The 26,333-nt window shown below is 35.5% G+C and overlaps 1 protein-coding gene across 4 annotated transcripts in view; it reads left to right on the top strand.

Moving 5' to 3' along the window:
• The window catches only part of LOC134527475 (recQ-like DNA helicase Blm), a 241,667-nt gene that overhangs the window by 98,405 nt on the left and 116,929 nt on the right, over nucleotides 1-26,333 (top strand). For all 4 annotated transcript variants that reach the window (XM_063360175.1, XM_063360176.1, XM_063360177.1 and 1 more), the window contains 4 exons: nucleotides 6,603-6,750; nucleotides 8,223-8,354; nucleotides 12,436-12,700; nucleotides 17,629-17,824. In XM_063360175.1, the coding sequence (XP_063216245.1) occupies nucleotides 6,603-6,750; nucleotides 8,223-8,354; nucleotides 12,436-12,700; nucleotides 17,629-17,824 (741 nt within the window). The remainder of the gene's footprint in view (nucleotides 1-6,602; nucleotides 6,751-8,222; nucleotides 8,355-12,435; nucleotides 12,701-17,628; nucleotides 17,825-26,333) is intronic.

Below are 26,333 nucleotides of genomic sequence, written 5' to 3'. Positions count from 1 at the left end.
ACTATATACAACTGATTTTCATAAAAATAAACGTTTATTGAATACATGAAATTAAAACAAAACTAAAATCCCATTATCTTTTCCCACCTCATTAAGGAAAATTTTTAACGCCTTGATGGAATTTTTCACTCTTGTTAAAATTAAAATAAAACTACTGTTAAACCGAGCCTTTTCCTGATTACATGAAGTTTATAAATAACGTCTCCTATTCCACTTTACTACCCCTCAAAGCAGACTTTTGGCTCTCCTTGATGAAATTTTTAATAGTTTGTATACAAAATAAATGGGAATTTATAATCAACATTCAATTTAAGAAAAATAATTTCACTGAAAACTTAAATACGAAAAGCAACTCCCATTTACCCTTCATATCCTTTATATCAGTATTTTGGCCCTCCTAGATGACATTTTGCACACTTGACGTTAAAAATGAGAAGAACAATACTGTCTACATCTGGATTGTAATAAAAAGTTAATTTGATACATGAAATTTTGAATTACTACTTTACTGCCCTCTCTTCCAAATCATCCTTTTTTACACTTTGAATTATAATTTGGGCAATTTTAATAAAGTTTTGCACTCTTGACGTTCTAATTAAGAAGACAATTACTGTCTAGATCCAATTTTTAAAAAAATGCCCTTCACCTTGTGTTTTGCCCGAGCAGCGCCGAGTACTTCAGTTAGTTTTATATAAAAATTATCTGGTGATATAAAGTTTTAGAAAATATTATTTAATGATTCTGAAAAAGTTCTGAAATTTGTTAATTAGGTTAATAGACACCCTGATAGTGCATTTCATTGTATATCAAGTTGAAGTTCATTTTCATGTCAACTCTTTCTTCACAATATATCAGAAACTATAGAATGTATCCAGTGTGACGCAGGCTGGTCTCCTGCGGAGTGTGGCGACATGGCGGATGTCTCTTCGGTAGTGTAGTTTTTAGGTGTTTTTGTCCAGCGCCATCTCACAGGGAGGTGAGTCGTGGACCATTCGGCCCGTGTGGCTTACTGAGAAACCACCCACACTGGAGAAACAATGTTATGCAGCCTAGCTCTAACCCTTACTGACTCACGTGTTGCAAGCCCATCCGCCTGTAGCTAGGCCGGACACTCTGTAGACACTCACTGGGACAGTATAACGATCGGAGGTAAAAAGTACTATACGTCAGGTAGTAGTCACATCCGGCTTTAATGCAGCACCTACATTGTACTTACCAGTAGGCCTGTGCGAAGCTTTGACTTTGCGAATCGAATCGAAGTTTCTTTCGATATTCGATTCGGCTTCGCCAGTAATTTGCTATTCATTTCATTTGAAGCTTCGAACGTGATGCAAAGCTTCGCGTGCATTGCGAAGTTTTTTTTTTTTTTAAAAAAAGTTTGTAAATACCGTTGTGCGAGAAAGTGCTACCTCAGTGAGTCCCAATACAGCCTTAGTTTTCCCTGCAAATCATCAAACACGCTACGAATACGAATATTAATGGCCACGTAAATCGATTTTATTGAACAAATGAACATTGACAATCTCCAGTTGCAGACACGGCCGTAGCTGCTACTTTGTTTTTAGTCGTGAGGTGTGAGGTTATGACGACAAAGAGTAAACATTCTCTTTACCACGTAAAATGGCTAGTTGAAGCCGAAGTTCTGATGAATCACCGGGTTTTTGTTTAAAGCGTAAAAGAACAAGTCTTATTTGGGATTATTTCACAGAATCGGGAATTTCAGCGGCAATGTGTAACGAATGCAATAAAATCTTCTCAAAGCCACGAGGCAAGTTTATTCACACTACCTAAGGCCAAACAAATTGTATAAAGAAAATTATGTCTATTAGCATATATCTGCTTTTTGTTTTTCACGGAAGTATTACCCTACAGTACACTAAGTATTCAATACTTTTGAAATTATATAATCTTTCTTTTTATATGTAAATATATGTTTGAACCTAACTATAAAATAAACATGCTTAATTTTAGGAGTAAAGACGCAAATGATATTGTGAGGACATGACCACACTTTATTTAGAGGTTTCAATAATTCCTTCTGCCTTTCAAAACAAGATTGTGCCCAAAAAAAAGTTTTTTTTTTTTGTGTTTGTTACCATTTGCGACTAAGAAATGTAAATAATGAAACATTTTATAGTACATTATCATAACATACAGAGATGATTCGTTTAATTTAAAATGGATAATTTTATAGAATATAATACGTTCGTCTGAAAACAATTAAATATAAATTTTAAAAAAATACCTCTCACAACATATTTGATGATTCTGTGAAACAACACTGCAATACTTACAGTTAACCATTTGAACAGTTAACCTTTTGAACATTTAGGTTAGTTTTATTTATAATTAGTGATGGGTCGTGTCACCCTATTTCAGCATCGAGTTGAGTTCGAGTTAAACAAACAAATTTATCTTCGAGTCGAGCTCGAGTCAAACTCATAGAAATTTGTCTTCGAGTCGAATTGAGCCGAACTCATGGATATTTTTCGAGATCAGTCATACTTTTTGCAGCACTTGCATAAAGTTTTCTGATGATCAATTTTTTCAAAAAATTCCCAAATCTCTGCTCTTGATTTCTGTTCGTCACTTTGTGACGTCCCAGGCTGTATAAACATATTGAATCCACTAATACTAAACTGTTTATGATTAATACGACTTGGCGACGCAAACATTGCTTTCAAGTGTAAACATAAACTTCAACAGACTCAATTTTCCGTTCGGCCATGGAAAACTGGTTGGAGATTTCAATTATTGTTGATATCGATTTGTCAAAGTGGCAACTTTTCCTGGCTGTATGATGACTTACGTAGGGCATTGGCCCAGAGTTAAAATGGCGGCTATCTAATGTTTAGTAGTAAATAATATTTACAGCGAAAGTCCGTTGTAGCGAATACGGTCTATAACGTAAAGTCCACTATAACGATAATTGCCATCGGCACCGTCAGTTTTGCATATGCTGCGTAGGATAAAAATTTTGGAAATAACGAATGCATCATGGGCTCATTTTTGCTATAGCGATAGATTACACACCTGTAATTTTGCTCTAAAACAATGAGAAAACATCTACAATTTCCTTAATAAATGAAAAACAGCTTTGCAGCGCGTCCGGCAAACGAAAAAACGCGCATGATGTGGCCGTGGCCGTCTTGGCAACATCGCACAAGGTGGGGCCCCACAGCGAGCATAGCTTACCTCGCGGCGACGAAAGCAAGACAGGGCCCCGCTGCGAGCATTACTTATTTAGAATCACGCCGATTATAGCCCGTAAATTATAGAGGTGTAAAAGTAACGAAAAAAGGTGTACCCGTATGTATTCGTTACTATAACAATTAGTACTCGTTACTTCTGATACCGCATAACATGCTATGTTATGTTGCAGCAACGAATCGAGTCGTATTGCGTACGCGTACGGTATGACGTCGCGTAAATAATAATAAATAGAATATAAACAATTAACAATATTTGATAATTAACAGTTTTTGTTAACCAAGAAACAATTAAATCTCATTTGAGCGGCTTTTTAATATTATCAAACGTGAACATACGCGATAATAAAAAACAAAAACATACATATTTCTAATTTGTAAAAAATACCTGTTCCAATCTCAAACTTTTTCTACACACACACAATACCTTTAATAAACAGTAAAAAACTTGGACGACGAATATCCAAATTATACTTTACTTAATTAACAAATATCGTTCTTTGTAACGTAAATTCATCGAATAAGCGCACGCATGCTAAAACATACGAAAAATGCGAGTAACGAGATGCAGCCGTGTGTAACGTTTCGTTACTCGTTACTAGATGGCGCACCCATTACTCAGTACCGAATACATACGGTTTACTACAGCTCTGGTAAATGAGCATAACTCGTCTCACACTTGCATCATAAGCGTGCGGGGAGTTGACGAACACGGAACTTGTCGAGCTCGTCTTTTCTAATCAGAACGAAGCGGCATCTGAAGATGATGACAATAATGACGACGAACCAAGTGACGTATCTGTACCGTCGAAAACGTCAATGATGGAGGCACTTGACACAATCAGTCGTTTTTATCAGCATACAAATGCTACGACGAAAGATTTGATGAACTTCCAAGAGGTCCAGTCATTTATTTTGTCCGAAAGTCTAGTGAAATCAAGGCAAACGAAAATTGATTCGTTTTTTTAAAAAGTGATTTTTTATTTTGTGTTATTTTCCAAGGGTCTGTACGAGTGATTATTTTTGTGTTACTGACCAATTGTCAGAAAAATTATTTTTTATAATTTGTATGGTTGTCCAACTTAATTGGAGAATTTTTTTAAAAAAAATTTATGTTTTCAAAATCTTTGCAAATATGCACCCAATATCATCAGCTTAGCGCACATGTCTCCAGCAAACCAGCTGCGGTCAAAGCGACAGGAAGCGGCCGGCATGACCTTGCGTGATCCCGCCCGCCCGTCTTCATGTAAACAAACAGCTGTGTGTTTAGCCACGATGTGCGTGAGGGCCGTTTCACGGCCACGCGGTCTCATATTTCGCAGTCGGCAAGTGCTGATATAGCTTAAAAATTTTATTTTAATAAGTTTTATGAATATTTTCTTTAATTTAGTTGTGAATTTCCACAGTAAAAACAAGCGAGAAAATAATATATTTAAAAAATGCTACAAAAATTAGATTTTGTTTTTAATTTTGGCTGTAACGAAAATTTGCTATAATATAAACTTTTGGCGCCGTTATAAATTTACGTTAAAATGGAATTTTACTGTACTTTCAAAGCTGCCCAAATACTGATGATGTTCGTGGTCTTGTTCATGACTGAATCTAGAGAACATTTTTTAATTCCGTTATAGTTAAATAAAGGTATTTTGTTGCAATTAGAAATATTAAGTGCATATTGAAGGATGGGATGCACTGTTTGCAGTTATACATGATCAAAAATAAATAATCTTCCGACTTCGTTTACAAGGTTTTCATTGTTGGATCGGAGGTTTTCCACTAGGTAGGCCTAAATAATATGTTTTATTTTATTTTAAAGTGCATGGTTTCGGATAAGTACCTTCACGATTGGAAATTGTGCAACATTATGGTCGAGCCAAAAACTAAACTTTGACGATACTCGAGGACACGATCTTAATCAACTCGGTTTTTGAGTCGAGTTTAGTTTCGCCGGCTCGACTCGCTCGATATTTAGAGTCTCGACCCATCACTATTTATAATACAATAAAATGGTTTCAATTATTGGAATGATAAGATTATGTTAGGATAGTTACTGATGAGAGGGGCACATCAAAACAAAAGTAATTAAAAATTTTCAAATCCATTTTTTTCTTACTTACAGTTTTTCTAATTCTGTGAAATGGAATTACAATAGTTTAAGTAGTTTCCTGATAATTCATCATTTTAATGGTTGGTTAGATAAACTATATCTAAAATACCATTGTAACATCATGTGAATGGTTGATTGGTTGGTTAGGTTAGTGTGGCTACAGTAAAAATAATGTAAAATTTTAGGGAAGGCTAGGTTACTTAGCTACATTTCAAACTCTCTAAGTTTGTTTGAATTGTTTGTTAGGTTAAGTTTGTGAAATTTAACATGTAAAGTCATATGAATGGTTGAGTTTGGTTTGTAGCATTTAAGATGCTTTGTGGGACGATGAAGGAACACTAGCAAACATTTTTTTTTTTTTTTTAAATCTTTTCTTTTCTGTTTTCACCCCTCCCATAAATAATTGCCTAGGTTAGGTGAGCTACATTGAAAATACTGTGAATTGGTTGTGGATTGTGAACAGTTGGTTAGGTTAGGTAAGCAACATTAAAAATACTTAATATAAGAAGTAAGAGAAATGTTGTCAAGAAATATATTCGCAATTTGATTCGGCTTCGCGAATATTTTTAGTATTCGATTCGATATTCGCTTCGCATCCAACAAACACTATTCGCACAGGCCTACTTACCAGTATAAATGTGCAGTACTCCACACTCTCCTCGATAAAACAGTAATGTGTATATTTACGATGGCACTTGCTCATAATTTAAAACATTGAGGACAGCCAGTGATTTGCTTGAAAGAACACACCAAAGTCTACCGGTCCCGTAAGTGTGGTGCCTACCCACGTGCACTATGGTGCAAGGCGAAGAACTGATTACAAAGTACACTGCAAGATGCATGCGGAGCTCCAAAAATTATAAATGATTATAAAAACAATACCTAATGAACTATGGCGTTTACTAATCAGTTAAAGCAAGTCAATGATGAATCTAGGTTTTACCCCACTGGTAGGTTGTACAGTATTGGAGCAACACACTTCATCGGCTCCGCATAAACAATATAAATAATTTAAATCTGAGAAGCTGCCCGTCTGGCTGTAAAGGAACATATAAATTGCACTGGAATATATAACACCGTCAGTCTTGCTAGTTTTAAAACAACATCTTTAAGACACAGCACCGGCAGTGACTTCACAGGGTATTCTCCCACAATGGTGGACGGGACTGAGAGCTGGGCTTTGCTCATTTCCCAGGGCAGTACCACGTCAACTGTGACAAGCTCTAGTATTAGTGACTGGTAACGTCCCGTGCCATGAACGAGGAGGTATCGTCCACTGTCTGCAGGTGTGAAGCTCCTATACGTGACCCCGGAGAAGCTGAGTGCCAGCAACAAGCTGGGAGATGCTCTTGAAAACTTATACAAGCGAGGAAAGCTGGCCCGATTTGTTATAGATGAAGCCCATTGTGTGTCTCAGTGGGGCCATGATTTCAGGTACATATATTTTTCTTGTGATTAGATCTTGTTGTAAAAAGTAAAAATTCTAATTAACTTGTAACTGTTATCCTTTTACAAGTAATTTATCCTGTAGTCTGATTTGTAACTTTGTTAACCCTCTGCCCCTTCATAAGATATAGTGCTATAGACAATAGCTTCTTGTTTTAAAAGTTTTAACACTTTATTTTATGTATCTAAGGTTTTAAAAAACCTTATTTTTATAGTTTGGTGTTTAAATTTTATTTTATTCATGTTTAGTAATTTTGTTGGTTTTTTTAATTTACTAAAATTAAATGAATGTTTATTTTTATTATTTGACTAGGTTACCATCAGTGTTAACAATATATTTAACATCTTTTTTAACCTCCATTATACCTCATTTCAGTAATTTTATGTGCAATGTCACTTATAGAACGTTATTGTATATTTTTATGCAGTAGTATTGTGGAGAAAACCGCAGGTGTTTAAGCAGTTGTGCATCTGTTAATCTGGAGTAGAATATTTGCTGGAGATTTTCAGAAAATTATGCAGTTATTTCATAATTTTTTTTTTAATTTACAGTAAATCACGTATGTTTTCTCTTTCTTTCTCTCTCTGTCTCTCTCTCTCTCTCTCTCTCTCTCTCTCTCTCTCTCTCTCTCTCTCTCTTCCCCCCCCCCCCCCCCTTTTTCTCTCCAGATAAAGCCTTGTTGGTCCATGTTACTGCCTTACTCTTGACTTAGTAAAGGTCTTCATGATGTGGTACATTTGTTGCTTGGCAATAGAACCTTCAGTTCACTTTACGTGGCAGCTTACAAAAATCTAATCAATAAATGGAAAGTGAGGTATTTAACGAGTTTTGGCTTGGGCCAAAACTATTTTTCACTTAATTTAAATATATACAAATGTTTTGCTCTCAGGCGCTGTCATCACGGCCTACAGCGACCATGTAATTGTGTTTTTAAACTCAGAAATTGCCCCAAGAACAGCAAGTTTTTTGTCCTACTTTTTTTTTAAATTCTAACTATTGGTCATTATCATTTAACATTATTATCAATGTCTTAAATTTACTAAGTTATTTTTTCTGTTTTCTCAGTGCTCCTGGATATTGAACATTTCATTTGAGTGAAGAAATTTTTTTGGGCAACTGTTTTTAGTGAGGAATAAATGACAGAAAATTTTCTGGATTTAACTGCTATTTTATCCTAAATTTGTGTGAAGATAAGTCACAATTCTGAACTTTCTCTACTGTGATGTAAAGATTTTTTTTTTAACTGTAACAGTGTTAGATCCTTTTATAGCCAGGCCAGTCTGACTTGTAACAGGTTTTAATGTGAAACATTTGTAGGACTCTTCTCATAAAACTGGAAAACATGAACTTAAACATGAACCAAACTTTTGAAATGCCACGTTGGTGGTGCAATAGCAGGTAGCGGAACTCCTAAATAAACGTGCAATGTTAGTGGGTGCCGTGTTGGTTGTGATGACAGGCCGGACTACAAGAAGCTGTGTGTGCTGAGGCAGAGGTTCCCTGAAGTGCCGACGATGGCGCTGACAGCCACCGCCACACCCCGGGTGCGCACAGACATCCTGCACCAGCTGGGCATGAGCAGCCCCAAGTGGTGAGTCCTTTAGCCCTGTCTCAGCAGTTCTCATACGATCATACAGAATTTACCTGTCCTGGAATGTTGCATGAAGTACTACCCTATGCAGTTATTATGCAAAGTTGTTTTTTTCTAAAGGCACTCACCATACAAAAAATTAAGTTTTTAATAATATATTATAAGAAATTTAATTTTAAATTGGAAATTAACATTTATTTATTAAATATTCTTTTCCATCATTTCAAACCAAATTAAGCAAATGATAAGTTAACTATGAATCGATAGTTATATAAAGATGTTGAACACTACTGTGAAAAATGAAACTGTATTAGTTGTGAGACAACTGTTAGTTTGTGAGCAGAAGTGTTTACAAGTGTATGGATAGACAGAACTGACACCCTGAAACAGATACAGTTTATAACACTTGGGAATCAAGTATGATCCCTGATTTAAATTACTCACGTGCAAAGTATGTGTCACTGAAATACAGCCAAAGAAGAATTGTGTGAGAAACTAGTATGATTCTGTCTTATCACTGAAGCTAAAAGTTAATGGTTGAGTAAGTTTCCTCGCCGAGAACGTGGGTGCAATCGCAGATACGAACTCACCGTTGTATACATAGGGCATGACCACCTGGGTTGTGAGCCGTTTCTGGGTGGATGGTGCTACCCAGCTCGCTCCTCCTCTGGCAAGTGCTCGGGTCCTCACTGCAATCCTGCAGCGGTTAGGAACCCTGAGGGGCTGCTCGCCAGCCCAGCGAGTACCACTCGCTATCGGTAGTAGCCAGTCTCCGCATCCCCAGTGAAGATGAGTTGTTGATTTAAGAAAATAGTTCTCGAAACTTTTCCTTCCATTCTTTACCAGGTTATTTAAAAACACAAAAATACTGTTCCAGACGTTTTACAAAATGCGAGTAATGAATTTCATGGTAGTTTGAACCAGATTTTTACTATCTTGTAGCACCAAAGTAGAAAGAGTCATTTATTTTATATACTCAATAATAAAGTCATATAAATAAAATGAATTTTACAATGTTGCAATCAGACACCTCCATTTCCTGGAGAGGCAATCATTATCACCCTAGGCCTATACACATATGTGGGGTGAAAGAAAATTTTAATCTTCTAAACCGAAATATTAGTTGTGGCCTGGTTCTGACTAGCAGGCGTTAAAATGTCTCACCAAAATTCTCTTTGTTTGTTGAGTGAGTCGCAACAATACCTGAACGATCAGGGCAGTGTCAAGTGCCGAACTGGTTGTACAACATGAAGACCTTCCCTTACAAAGGAGTGAGGTGGTCATGTAGCTCAACCAACCAATCACAGAACAGCACTACACTACAAGGTCATTCATTCTCTTAGTGCTATTAAATACTGTTACCACTCACCACCTCCAGCTAGCTCAAAATTAGGTGATGAGTGGAACATACTGGTTAGTAGCAGGTCACGAAGAAACTCTTATTCAATGTTCTATGTATTACCTGTTTTTTTTAATTCATGTAAAAATCACTATTCCTTACAACAGAATAAATATAAATTAAATGTACATAAAAAAAATAGATAAAACGTGGAGCCATCGCTCGGCCCGCCGCCCGAACAACGACCGCTCGGCCTGGTGCTCGGACAATGACTGATCTTACAGCTTTCCTCTCCCTTGTGCGGGCAGTGTCCTGGGCTTGCTGACGTAATTCTCAGCCAATCACGGCGCATGGCAACAGAGGCTTCCACGAAATTCTTACTTCTGTTCCCACGACGCAGCAATTTTCTCTCTCTCACACTCCCGTGACAGTGACTCACATACCTAGCGTGTGAAACAAAGCCTCGGTCGTGGAAATGACGAAGGAGAATTACGTCGCATGCCTTCCCACACAAAAACCCAGCAAAAAAAAATACTAAAAAAATAAAATTATGAATTATAAAAATAAAAACATTAAACCCGGTGAATTACGTTCGCAATAACATCCAAAAGGAAAAAAAGTTTACATTATTTGATAATCTAACCTGAAGTATGACAAAAATTTATAACAAACAATTGTTACTGGATTTCATGGGAAAGGCTGTAATCTGGGTTGTTACAATACACTAAAAGTTACATCATTCTGTGTAGTGAAATTGTATGCAAATGCGTGGTTTGTCCTTATTGGTTACAGAAATAATTTCCTAGTAGTATTCTACTCGTATCGGCATACCTTTAGGGTTACCAGGTGACAGAATTCAAAGAAGTGGCTGACACTGATGGAAAACAATCTTAGCCAAAAAAAATTTACAAGTTTTTATAAATTTCGAACTTTCTGATACAACCAAAAGGTTTAAGAAATGTTCTAGAATCTTATTACAATATGAAATACTGAAAAACGTTGGAATACGTTAGAATATAATGCAAAAACGTACATCAGTACATGTGTTAACCTGGCCACCAAACCAGCTAATGTAACTGCTAGCACTTTCCCCGGCTGCATTCACTCCACCCGCAAACTGCCTCAACCACCACAGCGACACAGCCATCACTTGCTAACAGCCAGCATTCCCACCAACCTCGAACAAAACCCACATGCCCACGTCCGAGACAGGCAGCGTTCTCAGAATCCAGCCAATAACATATTTTAATAGCAAAATAGCGGGACAAATGCCCAACTAAAATGTTGAATAATTGAAGATAAAACTGTTTCACAATATTTTAAGAGTTACAATGCTGTCACTGTTGTCTTCTTTTTTTTATTCAGAAGTGACTAATGACTTAACATTTCTTTTAAAGCTTAGAACATACTGATTGAAACCTTTTGAAGAGTAAAAACTTAACTAGCCACAATCAGATATTTAAAAAATTTACTTTATTCGTGTAGCGACCTTTGTGCTTACAAAATCTACAGTTTGGTGTTTGCTTGACTGTTGTATTACTAAAACAGATGGAATGCAACTTTTTAAGTTTATCATGTTAATCCTTACTATACGTTAAACAACCCCATAAAACAATACTACAATTAATTGTTGTGCGTTTAGGTGTGTGGCAAATTCATTTTGATGGATGGCCTTGACCCACTGTCTGGCAAGGAACACGTTCCTTGTTCCTTGCATGCGCCCAAGTGTAATGCTTGGCGGGAGGGGGTAGATGGAGGTAGAGACACATCTGTCTAACAACAAGGGACATAGCTAATGGTTGAAGTCGGTGACTGAAGAAGTCACTGATTTCAAACTGATAAACCTTTCATGCTTTTCAAGTTTGCCTGAAAAAATATCTAATATTTTTATTTCTAATATTTATTTATTTATCTTTTGCTGCTGTACAGTTTAAATTAGTACACAATTGTTTCTTTTTTAGCCATATAAGTAAGAACTTTATAAGTTTTGTGTGTCAATGATTGAACAAGTGACAGTGATAAGTTGTGTAACTGATTGAGTATACATAGTATTAATGAGACTTGTCTGATGCAACTAGTGCTTAATGTAGGTGGAAACATATACCTCTTTTTCTCTTTTTCAATATGTATAAATTTAATTTAAGTATTTGACTTATTAATAATTGTTTGAGAAAAATTTTATATTTTTATTTTCAGGCTAATCTCATTTTTAAACATGAGATTACTGTGTCATTGTTTTTATTTTTTATGAAATCTGTTTATTAAAAAAGATAGCATATTACTAAACAACAATGAACTTAAATGTTCCATGACACTAATTTTTCCAAAAACAATGTCATTGTGACTAATACATGAACTTTAACAATACAATAATTTATAATAAACATGGCTGAGTATTCGGAACATAAAATAATACTGTTAAGCATTTTTGTGTTTGAAAAATGTACTAAAGTTGTAATATAAAAATGAATAACTAATAACATTTTCAAAGTTTTTCCAATTTTTTTTTTACGTAAATTGTGGTACAAACTTTATACCAAATACAATTTATTTAATTATTTTCATTGTATCAAATATTGAAAAAGTACATATTTGTCATTACAGTTAAGTTTTGATTGAAAATGCTGATTAGTTTTGTGAATTTAATTATTTTTCGGTACTTTGTAGTGTATTAACTTGAATTTTGAGATTCGCCATATAATTATGTCCCTATTAATTGTGTTAATGGTGTGTCATATTTAGGTTCTTGACAAGTTTCAATCGCCCCAACTTGAAGTACAGTGTCGTTCCAAAGAAGGGGAAAAGCATCACTCGAGAGATCATTGCCTTGATCAAGGCAAAGTATCCACGCAGTTCAGGGATAGTGTACTGCTTGTCTCGCAGGGAATGTGACAAAGTCGCGGATGATTTAAAAAAGGACAGTATAAAAGCAGTTTCTTACCATGCAGGACTAACAGACACAGTACGCTCAAAGGTTCAGACTGAGTGGATCAGCGATAAAGTTAAGGTCAGTGTTAAACTTAAGTTACATCGATTTCTAGAGTATGCATGTTACTTTGTGTATGTGTAGACTGGTAAATTTTTAGGGGATGAATACAGTATGCATTTTTAGACAAAAAGTTACCTTATTGTTACAGGAATATTCAGATTGTTGATAAAATTGACTGGATTAGTTACCGATTACTGCTGCTATATTTCGTAGAACAAACAAATGAATATACGTAATTCACGACTGTCTCCATTTGAGTACATTAAAATTAAGTTATCAGAAAAGTGTAGTTTTATGTTAGTTGCATTGCTTACATATGTTTTTTGTTTGAAAAGTTTTAAATTTACCTTTGACATTCTTAAATTTTAAAGGTAGTAATAACCTTTTTGATTCTATGTTTCATGTACATATATAATGCAAACATGCATGTTTAAGACAGTTGTGAAGCCTGACTGCAGTCTCACGTTGGTAAAAGTAATATGTGATACTTGCCACATATCAGATTTTTGCTAGCTGCTAGATTGAATTTTAAAGTGTATATCAGGTTTTGATAAAATAATTAGATTTTTGTCAGGCTATCATAGATTTGATAAATTTACAACTGTATTGTATTTTTAACTGTATTTTTATATTAATAAAATGGTGGCAACTTGCAGCTTAACATTTTTTAATCAGTCGTTTGATAGTGTTGTACTCAGGAATTTTGTCAAGTTATGTTGGAGTTATTATTCAAGTTGTAGAGGCTGGCTATTATAAGATTGTAGTAGGATTTATATTTATAGTATTAGGAGTGGTTCTTGAAAGGCTGTGGCTTAGTAAGGCTTATGCAGTATTCTAACCATTTGCTAGTTTAAGTAAGGCAGTTAATAAGTAGAACAATGTCCTGCCCTTTCAACCCAGAGGAGAGACTGTTTAGTTTGTGTTCAAAACCACATGACTGGTCAAATTGTATGTACCTATACATTGTGCATGTTCTCAATGAATTACCTACTACTACTTCTACCACCAGCACCACCACTAATACTTCTACTATTACTACTGCTGCCACCACCATTACTACTATTACTGCTACTACCAATATTAATACTAATGTTATCACTAATATAACTGTTACTACTGCTACTATTAGTAATAATTAAATTAATTGGGGGCTACACTATGTTTATGTGTAAGTATATCATCTATATGTATAAAATTCTTCTGGAACATTATTTAAAACTAAATTGCGTAAGTTAAGGTTCTTAGAGTGTGTGTATGTGTGTGTGTGTTTTTTATGTACCGTATTTACTCGCGTAAAGGCCCCCCTTTTTTTCCAAATTTTCGACTCCAAAAAAGGAGAGGGGGCCTATACGCGAATTTGGAGGAAAAAATTGATTTTTCTTTTTTTCAGGTATAAAAAACTAACATTTAATAAAAGCAAAATGAAATACCGCCACAACTTATTTAAACTCCAATTAAATTTTGATTAAATGAAACAGCTGGTGGAACAACTCGCAAGTCGTGCGTCTTTGTTCTAATGAGGGAGGGTGGGGGAGGCAGCGACGCAGCAGGAGGGGGAGAGAGGCAGCGAGTCCGCAAGGGGGGAGAGAGGCAGAGGCGTGGATTAACCTCCCTCCTGCCAGCTAGCCAGCCAACCAGACAAAGGAGTGTTAGAAATACCAGTTTCATGGTACATGTACCAGTTTTCATAGGTAATTCCTTGACGTATTAAGGTATAGTTTCTTTTGTCTTAGTTTAAGAAATACAAAGAATGAATGTTCAATCGTCTTGCAATTTGATTTGCCTCGACTTTTATCATTTCCGTTGTCACAGCATATACCGATTTCCTTGTGTCCGTTATATATGTATAAACTTAATCTTCAACTTGGGGGTACTTGCATTTTCCTCCACGGAGGGCATGTTTATTTTTTGGGGACTTTTCCAGTTTTTCGCGTTCACTAACCCAACACCTGACACATTTTGCATCCACGTAGAATTTCCTCGCGGCAGCACGTTTACTGTGTTCGGTCGCGTAAGCATTGACCTTTAACTTATACTCGACCGTGTAGCTACCCCTTTTTACGCCCATTTTCACGTTTACGGTAACAACACACACGCTAAAACAATGCAACTGGCAATGTGTAGCGTGAATTAGCCGGAGTGCGTAAAGCATGCCAACACTGTCGGCCAGCAGCGCTTGCTGACTACGTAGGTACCTGCTCCACCCACTTCCCTTCCTCCTTCACTTACCATCTTCTTCCCCTATTCTTCTCCGACGAGTCCAGCTTTCTTTATCTTTATGTCGTTTGAGATACGACTAACTGCGTACGTCTGTCACGCCTCACGGCAGTCCTACTGAGAGCGGACAAACTATAATACCAGTCTCTGTATCACTGCCGCTTACAAAATCACCTCCCGCCACTCACAATACATGGCTTGCTGTTTGATGCATGCCAAGCTGCCCTGCCCTCAGATAAACCCAGAAAAACACGTTTTTAAATTTTTTCTCAATAATGTTTACAAAACGTATACGCGGGCGGGGATTTCAGTCGAGCAAATACGGTATAGGCTTTAGTTGAACATGTAACTCTAATACTACAGATATTTATCACTTTTCTTAACGATAAAATATATGGGTGTTTCTCTGCTATTTGGAAATTCGTCCATACAAGACTGTCTGGAAGTAATTTTATTAAATGTTGAGAATGTTTGTTAATAAAATGAAGGGCAGTAGTAAATTAAATATACATCTTAAAAGAGCCCACACATTTTCCTCTTGATTTTTGAATTATGTATGATTTTTTGCAAAGCCGTGACAGGGGACTGTTGTATATTTATCCAGGGAAATGTTTTATGGATAAAAACAATTAGTATTTTTGTTTAAGTAATAAAAGTGTTTATTTTTCTTTGCCATTCTTAAAATATGTAATTTTTTGAAACAAATCAACAGTTTTAAACAAATCTTACTTATTATAGTGACATTTCTTAAGCCTAATAAGTAATAACAGTTGCGTTAAACTTAACAAAATCAACTTTTTAGTTGAACAGTATTTTTAAGACTAAATTGTATGACACTAAAGTCAGTCTTTATAATAATGAAAATATGGTATCCTGCAAGAAGAAAAAAAAACATTACTACTGCTAATTAATTATCACAACCAATATTTTATGTTGATATAATACTTACATTGGAATATTTGTACTTTTGAAGTAACTAAAGTATTAACATTAATTTTACAACACATTACATTCATATCAATCTTAACATTGTACTTTAGGGAAAAATATTTAAATTTACTTATTTTTCTCAAAGACCGGTACAGATACAGGAAAATAATAAAATAATGTTCTCCCTTTTATACGGTGTCGCTTCATTTTTACTGTTATTATTAGCCTTCATTTCCAACCGCTGTAACTTCTTTTTATACTTTTCCATTTTCCGTTTGTATTCCTGAATCAAAAGGTCTTTTTCTTTCAGTACCCTTTCGCGTGTCTTTTTAGCATTTTTCTTTCTTGCTTTAAGTAACGCACTTTCTGATAATCTTAAAGGTGCCTGACGTTCTTTTGCGGGATCCTCTGAATCAGGTGTATTTTCCCTTGCAAAAGTTTTTATGTCTTTCATGACTTTTTTTTGGCACAATACTTAGAACAATGCTCTTTCCAAACCTTTTTTACAGCCTTATGCTCACGACGACTCATATCTTTAACTAATTTTATTTTGCCTTTTTCTTTTGATATTTCCGCCTTTCTTTTCTTTCAGTTCTTCTTTTTTTGAGGGTCATTTTTATGTTGATATCTCAAACGCTCAGCTATACTTTCTAGTTCTAGGCTTCTTTTTCGGTGGCATTTTGAGATAATAACCTACGAAATAGACGATACTTTTAATGGTCAAAACCTAAGAAAACAGTCCCCTGTGATATGAACAGTCCCCTGTGCTATTAAATTACAGGGGACTGTTGGCCAGGGGACTGTCATTTTTACATGAATACTTAATAAAACAATATCATTTAAAAACATCAGATAAACAAAACAGATGTGCCTACATACTAGATGATCAATTAATTTAAACAAATTGTCATTATTAAAACTCTTAAAATAGTAAAAAAAAAAGCTTACCAGGGGACTGTTTTCACTAACGGCAGAGACGCGTGGTTCACCAGCGGACGCAGTAGTAGCACTAAACAAAATGGTGGCTGCCCGCTTAGCTACACAACCGAACGAACTTCACACCGATTGTGTTCCGTTTCACAATCTAAATGCTTCGCGCCAAAACTAAATTTGACTTCAGCGCCGTTTTAAAATTTTAACAGGGGACTGTTTCAATAATTTGAGGACAGCATTCGCACATAGATATCTTGATTAAAACTCTATTGTAAAAATATAATTGTGATGTATATAGATGCTTACCATTTTTGTTAATGTATTTGGATATTTTTTATTCAGTTATCAATGGCAAAAAAATAAATATTTGTAACAAGATTTGTAATTCTGGAAAAGGGACGTACCAGGGGACTGTGTTTTGAGACGTTTGAGGTTCATTTATTCGAATATTCTATTATTAAATTACAAAATAAGCTGTGGCGTGCCAAGAATACCTAATACTATGTCGGTATTGATACAAAAAACTGAGCAATTTTAAGATTTAACACATAAAATTAGCTTGGGACAGCGATTTTCCATTTAGTGGAGAAATGCCCATATATATATGCACTTTCAGAAATTTTTTCAACCGTATGAAAATTATTTTGAATAAAGGTTTAAAATAAATTGTTTTTCTTGGATTAGTATGAACTGTTTACAATTTTAAGTCAAGTCATATGAGTAAAGAAATTTGTTCAGAATATTTTTTATTTGTTTGCTGCCAACCCTTCTCTTGATTATAGATTTCTTAGTAATTGCAGTTAAAATTATCATGTGATGTACGACACTGAAAATCACAGGTGGATGCTTTGTCTGAATTGCTTCAGGTTGTGTGCGCAACAATTGCGTTTGGCATGGGCATCGACAAGCCAGACGTGCGCTATGTCATTCACTACTCTCTGCCAAAGAGCATAGAAGGCTACTACCAAGAGGCGGGGCGTGCCGGGCGTGATGGGGAGAAAGCAGACTGCATCCTCTACTACTCTTACATGGACATGCATCGCATTCGCAAAATGATTGAATGTGAGCATCTTTCCTTGTAAAATATATTATTGTTTTGAAATAGTAAGTTTTGCAAACATTCAGGGTTTTTCTTTTGTATAGTTGTATGGTTTTTTGGTATCTGCAATGTATAGGGATCCCAGAAAATGTGGGGGGGGGGGGGGGGGGGGGGGGGGGAATTTACCAAAAGGAGTGTTAAAATAAGGCAAAAGCAGTGCAAAAAGTATGTATCAAAGCATAAAAGTGGTGTAAAATATTTGTGTAAAAAATATGTTTCTCCTAAAATTCGGTACCAAATGTTCATTTTTGCATTTTATTCCCTTAAAATTTGAGTTATAATGCTATCACTAATTTTTTTTTTTTTTTTTAAAGCAAAAGCCTCTTTTCCAGGAAATAATTTTTAAATTCTAAAATGTTTTTTTTTTTTACTTACTGGCACTTTTTATTATTGTTATTCTAAGAGGGTTAAAAGTTGTTTAACATTATAATGAGTTATTAAGATTGGTACATTAATAATACTATGAAATTGTCTGTATGATTGTCTAGTTTGTTACATAAAAAATACTGTGAACAGTTAGTTAAGTTAGCTACATTTAAAAATACAGGAAAGCTTCACTATAAAGAACATGAAGTGACCAAAAAATAGTTGAGTTTGTTATACTGAAGTTCTTTATACTGAAACATAAGCATTGTTATAAATATGTATACCGATAAACACATGAAACGCCTTAAGTTTACTAAGGTTCAGTATCTGTCATTAGTCTATGGCCGCTTGAAGAACCTGTTCACATACTCTCTGCTGATGCTTTATCTATGGTCAGGAGACACGTTGTAGGCAGAGCTGCCAACCTCAAATCACACCCATCGGTAAAGACAATTATATGAAAAAAGTATGCGTAAATCATGCATGATAAATTTTTCCTGAGGAATTATGACACACACAAGATAAAACAAGAACAAGAATATGCAAAAAAAAATTAAAAATATAGGCCTATGTATATGAATACAATGAAAATCAATGAATCAAAGAAAAAAAAACTATTTAAACAATACAATCATCTGAATATGTAAGATTGTCAATTATTTTACAGGAAATTTTCAACCTTGCAATTCAAAGTATTCACAGTTATACTTTTGAACAACTGTCTTTTTATTTGCTTCTTTTATCCTGGTTGTATAAGAACTGTCTTATAAACAAACAAAAGAACTTGTAAACAATAACTCTGCATTCGTTACTTTCGTTTCTTCAGATGTAGCGAAAAAACTATGATATGTATTTATTGCTCTTCATGACTATAAAAAGATCCGCATGTTTCTTTGATTCAATATGCCGTCTACAGTCATCCCTTCCATCATGTGCAATCGAAAAGTTACACGTGCATACATTAAAATAGCGTGGTGTTCCAAAACATTTGAAGACAAGCATGGCCATTCTTTTGAATAGTTAGGTCTTAGGTCGAAAGTTTTGAAAAATTGCGTTCTTTTTTTTCTCCCCCAGATACACTTTTGTTCTGTCACACGCTTCATTTCTACAACCAGCACTGAAGAACACAACACTATTGAAAAACGTAAAAAATTTCACGTCTGTAGACAGGACAAAAACACTATGATGAAAAAAAAAATGACTTTCAAAAAATAAATTAAAACAACACAGGTTAGCCAAAGTACTGTACAAAAATTATCGTGATGTAAGTAGTCAACAAACGAAAAGTCCGAGAATATGTACTAGTTGTATCGTACAACGGACGTAATACCATCCCATTATTATTTCAAAACACGAGAATTAATCTACTTATTTCGACAGTACATGCTACATGCGGACACATACTATAGCCCGTCCCACTCTTAGATTGCAGTACACGGCTTATGGCGCGCGCTGTTGCCAAATCTCTAACACATTACGAATTTCAGGAGATGCGTGTATTTGTAATTTGGATCGAACAAGAAGCATTTTAAGAAATCATATTGTAATTTATAATATTTTATACTATTACACATATAAAATTGTAATAATACCACTTTTATGTAAATTTCAAATAAAAACTACCTATTGTAGACGAAAATTTCTTATAGTTTGCTTTTCTGTTCTAAAAATCCCATATATATATACAGGGCTCGATTTTAGCGCCTGTCCGCCTGCCCGGGACAGGCAAAATCTCGTCCGGGCAGGCAAAATAAAAAAGGCAACTGTCCGGTGGACAGGTGCAACTTGTGACGCCGAGGTTATTCGCACGCACTAATGCAGCAGAGGTGATTAATAACATTTATGCGACCGCGACCGCAAATAAAACGTATTTGACAATATCTATAAATAAACAATAATGGCTGCTCTTTTGTGACGGACAACTCTGGCTATTGTTTACCGCGGGGAAAAAAAGTAGGTTATGTACAAACCGTGCTGAAATCTTCTGAATCATGATTCTTAAAATCTTACGTTCACGTCATGATTCACTAACATAGTCGTATTCGTATGCTAGAGATGCTAAACGTCTCACACCGATGATGTTTGTTTTTGTTGCCATGTTTTAATATTAATTTCGTTCCAGTGCAGCCAACAATTACGTAATTTACCGTTGTATACTTTCAAGATATAATTTTTTAAATTTATTGTCTTTATAAATCGGGACTTTACTAATTCCTTGCTCTACTTTAACATAGTTTGTTAACAGAAAAGCGTTTTCGCGTGGTTAACATTTCACGGCGTACTCCAGATACAGCTGACAGTGGCCGCAGTGACTGCGACTGCTTGAAAATTCGCCTGTCAACTGTTGCATCAAAAAATAAACATTACTTGTTTACAGAGGACACGGTAATCTTTTACAGTTTATCTTGTCACAGCAATTGTTTAAGTATTTAATTAACTGCGTTACACAATGTGGAAATTCATTACTGGTGCTTCAAAACCACCAGAAAAGAAAACAAAAACGGACTAGGACAAGTCAGAATATAATGTTAAATATGACAAAATCGCCCGGTCCCGTAACTTTTTAACGTCTTGGTGTTCCGAGTTTCTTTGGCTTCGTTACGACACAGAAACAAAACAAATGTTTTGCAAAGTCTGCGAAACGCATTCAAAATCATCTGGATCAGTTTTTGTTACGGGCTGCTCAAGTCTGTAAAGACTGAAGTCTATAAAGACAGACTGGCGAAACTGTCTAAATGATGAGACACTGTCTGCCCTCATGCATGTTCAAATACAGTCACCTTCTGAAAGTGAGTTTGATCCAGCACCAGCAATAAATCTCTGGTATCATAATGTTCAGAGAAAACGGCAACCCTTTCAGCCTCCTTATCGAAGATGTTCAAGAGAGAATCAGCAAAGTAATTTGTGCAGTGACTCAGACAGAGACTCGTCTGAAAATGATAATTAAATAAGGATGTTAAGTGTGTGATAAAAATAGGTGCAAAATATAGCAAAAATCTTTTATTCTCACTTTTTCAGCGACTTTGAAATTTTTTTTATTTGGGTAAAACAGCGGACAGGCAAATTGGATGGCGGACAGGCAAATTTTCGATTACACCTGTCCGTTGGGCAGGTTAAAATATTCCTTAAAATCTAGCCCTGTATATATATATATATATATATATACTAGCTGCCCGACCCGGCTTCGCACGGTTGTATTTATGGGGGGGAAAATGAGACCAAATCTCCTATTTACAGTTATAATAAATGAAATAAAATGAAAATTAATTAATTTTGACAAAAACTTAATACAATGCTTTGTAATGTACCGAAGAAAAAACGAATAGCACCGATGGTTTCCCGACTCTCAAGCACGCAACGTTGTCATGGAAACGAAGTACCGACTGTTTCCCGGGCTTGAACACCAATCAACATTGATAATCAGTTTATTATTAATTATAAATTTTTAAGACTATTAATCTAAATAAAAACTACCCTATCTCTCAAGTTGGAAACAATTACTAGAGACATGCAGTTTTGGGGTTTATTTTATAGCAAAATTCGTTGTTATTTACCCTTAAAAGTGGTGTTATCATACATCAAAAGCGGTGTTATTTTTTAAATAGTTTTAGCACTATAAATTAAAAAAATTAAGCTAAGCATACCTTGAAATTTTGGACACATTCTTGCATTGTACAGTTGCACTAGCAGCAGTAATTTACAATCGAATTTACACATCACTTTTTACATACAGTAATTGAAAATATTTTAGTACCTAAACCAGCAAGAATAAATATGAAGTCTCTAAAATAGTGACATAAACACATGGAACAAAATCCTCAAACTTTAGCTCTCGAAAGCAAAAGTAGCCATGATACACAAATTAGCCTCACTTAAATTTGTCCTGCGGTCTGTTAAGACTGTGTTATATGAGGACAAAAATCGTTCACAGTCAACGTTTGCAGAAGGCATCCAGATGGCTTCAAGGCAGCTGGAAGCAAACAATGGCTGTGACAGCTTTACTACATTCAATGACTTCACTACGTCCACTGAATTGTCTGTTTCCATTTGTTTTGTAACAATGTCCTGAAGCTGACCAAAACCAGCTGTTAATTCTTCAGTGCTTATGGAGTAGAGACTATGGACAGTTTTCAGTTTCTGCACCATTTCTGGGTTTAATTTAGCAAGCAACAAACTTTCCTGACTAAAAATTTGAATTGCTTCAAATCTCTTTCTACTTGGGTCAGTTGTCATGAGAGAGTTCAGTTTGGAAAGGGCTTGTGTTGCTGTTCTTGTGATGGACACTTTAGCTTCAGCAGCTTTAGCGGGGGGCATGTTAGACAAAGCTCTACTGGTTGCCTCAAAATAAATGCCACGAGTGATGTTTTCAAATTTTTTTTTTATACCTTGCAAGTCCCCATATAGTGAATGGGCAGTTGGATACAAAGAACCTTCAAGTTTCTGTATTAGCTCTACAAGGCTCTTGGCATGCTCTTTCACAAAGACAGCTTGACAAAGAATGAGAGAAATGTCATTTTCTGTGAGTGAACACAGAAACTCAACCCCTGAATTTTGTGTTGCCTTTAGTTCATCTGTTTTGCAGAAATCAACAATGTCATGTATGTAGTCTGCTACATAAAAAACGCTGTTGAACCAGGAATTCCATCTAGTAACAACAGGAAGTGGGAACAATGGACGTTTCTCTCCATGCTTTTCTTCAAGAAAGCTAGCATACAGGTGCCTTCTTTTCCTGGTGTTGTTGAACACATTTTTTATTTTGCTCATAGCATTGTTCAACTCAGGCAACTCTTTCACCCAGACATTGCCAACAAGATTTAACTTATGTGCCCAGCACTGGACATGCGTTAACTGGTCTCCAAGGATTACTTCGAGAGTACTAACAGCCTTGGTCATATAACGAGCAGCATCGGTTACTACTGAGAGCACATCACCATACTGTACATTGTACATTTTGAGTGAATCTAAAATTGCCCTCACACAGTTTGTGGCATTAGCAGCTTCAAGAAAGTGAACTCCTGCAACAAATATTTCTGGTTTATCCTGTTGAAGATTCAGAATTCTAAATAAAACAACAAATACACACCTACCCATTTTATCTGTTGTTTCGTCGCACAGTATGTCAATTTTTTTGTCCTTTAATGCAGTTTTGGCATCTTCAATTCTGCATTTGGCTATGTCCCCTACATATTTCTCACGGACTGTTCTCGCAAGTGGCATGTCTCCAGCACCTTCGATGTATTTGTTCAGCCATGCCCTGATATTAGGATCATCAAGCTTTTCAAGGGGTATATTTGCCTTTATAAAGGTCTCTACTGTTTCCTTTATAAATTCCAACTTTTTGTCTTTTTGGACATTATTTTTTGCTGTCTGAAACGCTGAAGATATTGACGACTGGCGTTCAGACGCACTAGATGAGCCTTGCAATGAAGAGAGACGCTTCTTGTGTTTTTCACTGCCTACATGTTTTTCACATGAGTCTTTCCTATCCCAAGAGACGGTGACATTACAGTGACGACAAAAAAGTGTGGTTGAATCACTAGCATAAAGTCCGTGTTGAGAAAATTCAGAGGCTCGCTGTTTTGCAGTTACCGGCACTTTAGGCATTTTAATAGGCCTAATGTTTTAGCCGACCTTTAAATTGTACACCTTTAATTTATTTCACAGACGTTGAAAACTATCCGTAACAAAATTCGACCCGTTAAACTTTAACTTGCGCACAACAGAATGTTACGAATCGTCACCGTGTTTGCATTTTAAATTTGGTATTTGGTTAATAAAAATGGACGCAATGGACAAACAACGCTAAAGACTATATAAGAGAACAACGCTTCGAGAAACAACCTGCTGTAAACACCGTGATAATCGACTGTCCAGGCGAGCCGAATATCAAAATACAGCAAAACCCCTTATTTGCACTTTTCATGGGGACAAAGTAAAAAAGTGTAAAAAGCGGGAAAGTGTAAATAAAGGGAAAAGTAAGAAATACGTTAAAGTTAATTAAAATACAGTCACATCCTGCCGCGTTCAGAACGGGCTACATTACACAGTAAAAATAAATAAAAAAGGGGCGCAAATTGATGAAAATTTACCGTCAATTGCGCGCCTTGCGCGGAGAAAGGTCATTGTACTCGATCATCTGTTGTTACAGTGCGGCGTCTGTTCTCTGAGCTGCGCATGCGCAGTATAACTCATTCAATGCTCCGCCCAGACTCGTGACCTTCCATCAGCAGCCAGCCAATAGAAGCGAGCCTAGCGGAAAAAAATATAAGCTCCACCTCCCGTGTACCAGTTTTGTCCAGTTCTAATACCAGTTTATTGGTATACGCACCCGCTTACTCGCTGCCGTGACATGTTCAAGTTTACGTTCATCTTGATGTCTTGATACCAATAATTAATAATTTACGATCCCCACAAATAAATGGTTAGTTTAAAAAATATGCGTCAACAGTATAATACTTCCGAAATTATATAATACGTATAAAACAGTTACCAAGATTCCACTCATTTTATCTTGTGAAGTTCATGTCTCGTACCAGTATTTCGGCTAAGTTGTGACATAAATACAGTATCAGCACTTACAATGTTACGTTCAGCCACGTAATATTTCCGACATTTCCGTTACGTTTCTATATTCGTGAGTTTACGTTTTTCCCTAGTACATTTTAGATTGTCTCCTGCTGTAATTACTCGGACTTTTACACGCCTAGGCTTAAATTGTTACATGTTTAGAAATAAAAGCAACTTTTCATGTTATAAAATACACTGTGTGGGTAGTTATCTTTGGTTTTTTGTTGTTTCACGTTTGTTACTGTATTTACAAATTGAATTGCCGTGTTCGAATGAGGAAAATGTTCTGACTGTTCGCCGAAAATTCAAGGATTTCGCGTTATTATCCAAAATGTGAGAAATTCGCGTTATTCTTAAAAATGTACTCAAATTCGCGTAAAAATTCGTTTTATCGCAATCGCGAAATATGCATGTCTCTAACAATTACACATAAATGCCAATTTTCATCGAAATCGGTTGACTTGGTAAAGAGTTCACTGGACCTTTTTAGAAATCAGATGTAGTTAGTAATTGTCTTCTTAATTTGAATAATTTATATCACTTTCAAATCCCGACCGACTTTGTTCTACCAGTGTATAGTTATTTACCTGTATATATCTAAAAATTGGTGGTCTGTATTTAATGAGTGATGAGGACTACACTAACAATGAAATAGTCGTTGCCATGGAGACGAATGAAGCATCAACAATGCTAAAGCCGTTGCCGTGGTGATTTTCTGCCAACTCATACATACATCACATTAGAAAACTCTAAAATTATCAGATTAAGACCATTAATCGAAATAAAAACTATCCTATCTCTCAAGTTGGAAAAAATTACACATAAATGCCAATTTTCATCGAAATCGGTTAAGTGGTTTAGGAGTCCATTGAGGACAAACATTGTGACACGAGATTTATATATATATATATATATATATATATATATATATATATATATATATATATATATATATATATATATATATCACATTTTCATGGGCCCGATAAATGCCGTATTTTTGGACAAGTCATGTCCAAAATGATAAATAAAATACAGTAATGGAAATTCTCGGTCGAGTAAGTTATGGGAAAAATCCGAACAATTGGTTCGAAATGGGGAAGATTTTTTGAAAAACAGGAAAATCGCAACAACTCCCATAATATGAATAATATTGAATCCGTTTTAACGTATGATAACTCGGATTACCTAATGCCGAAAAATGTTTTCTAAATACATTTTTGATATGACCAGCCATAACTGCATGGGTTCGAAAAAAATTTTCACCGGACAAAAAAACGTAACTGCCTTAGTAGACACCTTATCAAATCTGTTTAAATTGTTTGTAATAATATCATAGTTATTTTCCAAAACTTTGTCTTAAACAATGTTTGATAAGATGCTTGGTGTTGAGAAGGATAGAAAAGTAATTCAAAATTTTGTACCATGATCGCTATTGAATTCCTTCGTATTTATTTCATACATTTTACATATTATGTTCAAGAATCGATTATAATATTTTTTGTTGACTAAGGAAGCCATGTATTTGAAATTGCTTGT

This window comes from Bacillus rossius, chromosome 1, assembly GCF_032445375.1.
Source record: "Bacillus rossius redtenbacheri isolate Brsri chromosome 1, Brsri_v3, whole genome shotgun sequence".
In the NCBI taxonomy this organism is placed as follows: Eukaryota; Metazoa; Arthropoda; class Insecta; order Phasmatodea; family Bacillidae; genus Bacillus; species Bacillus rossius.
The sequence above is the reverse complement of the archived record's forward strand: the minus strand, read 5'-3'. Positions and strand labels throughout refer to the sequence as shown.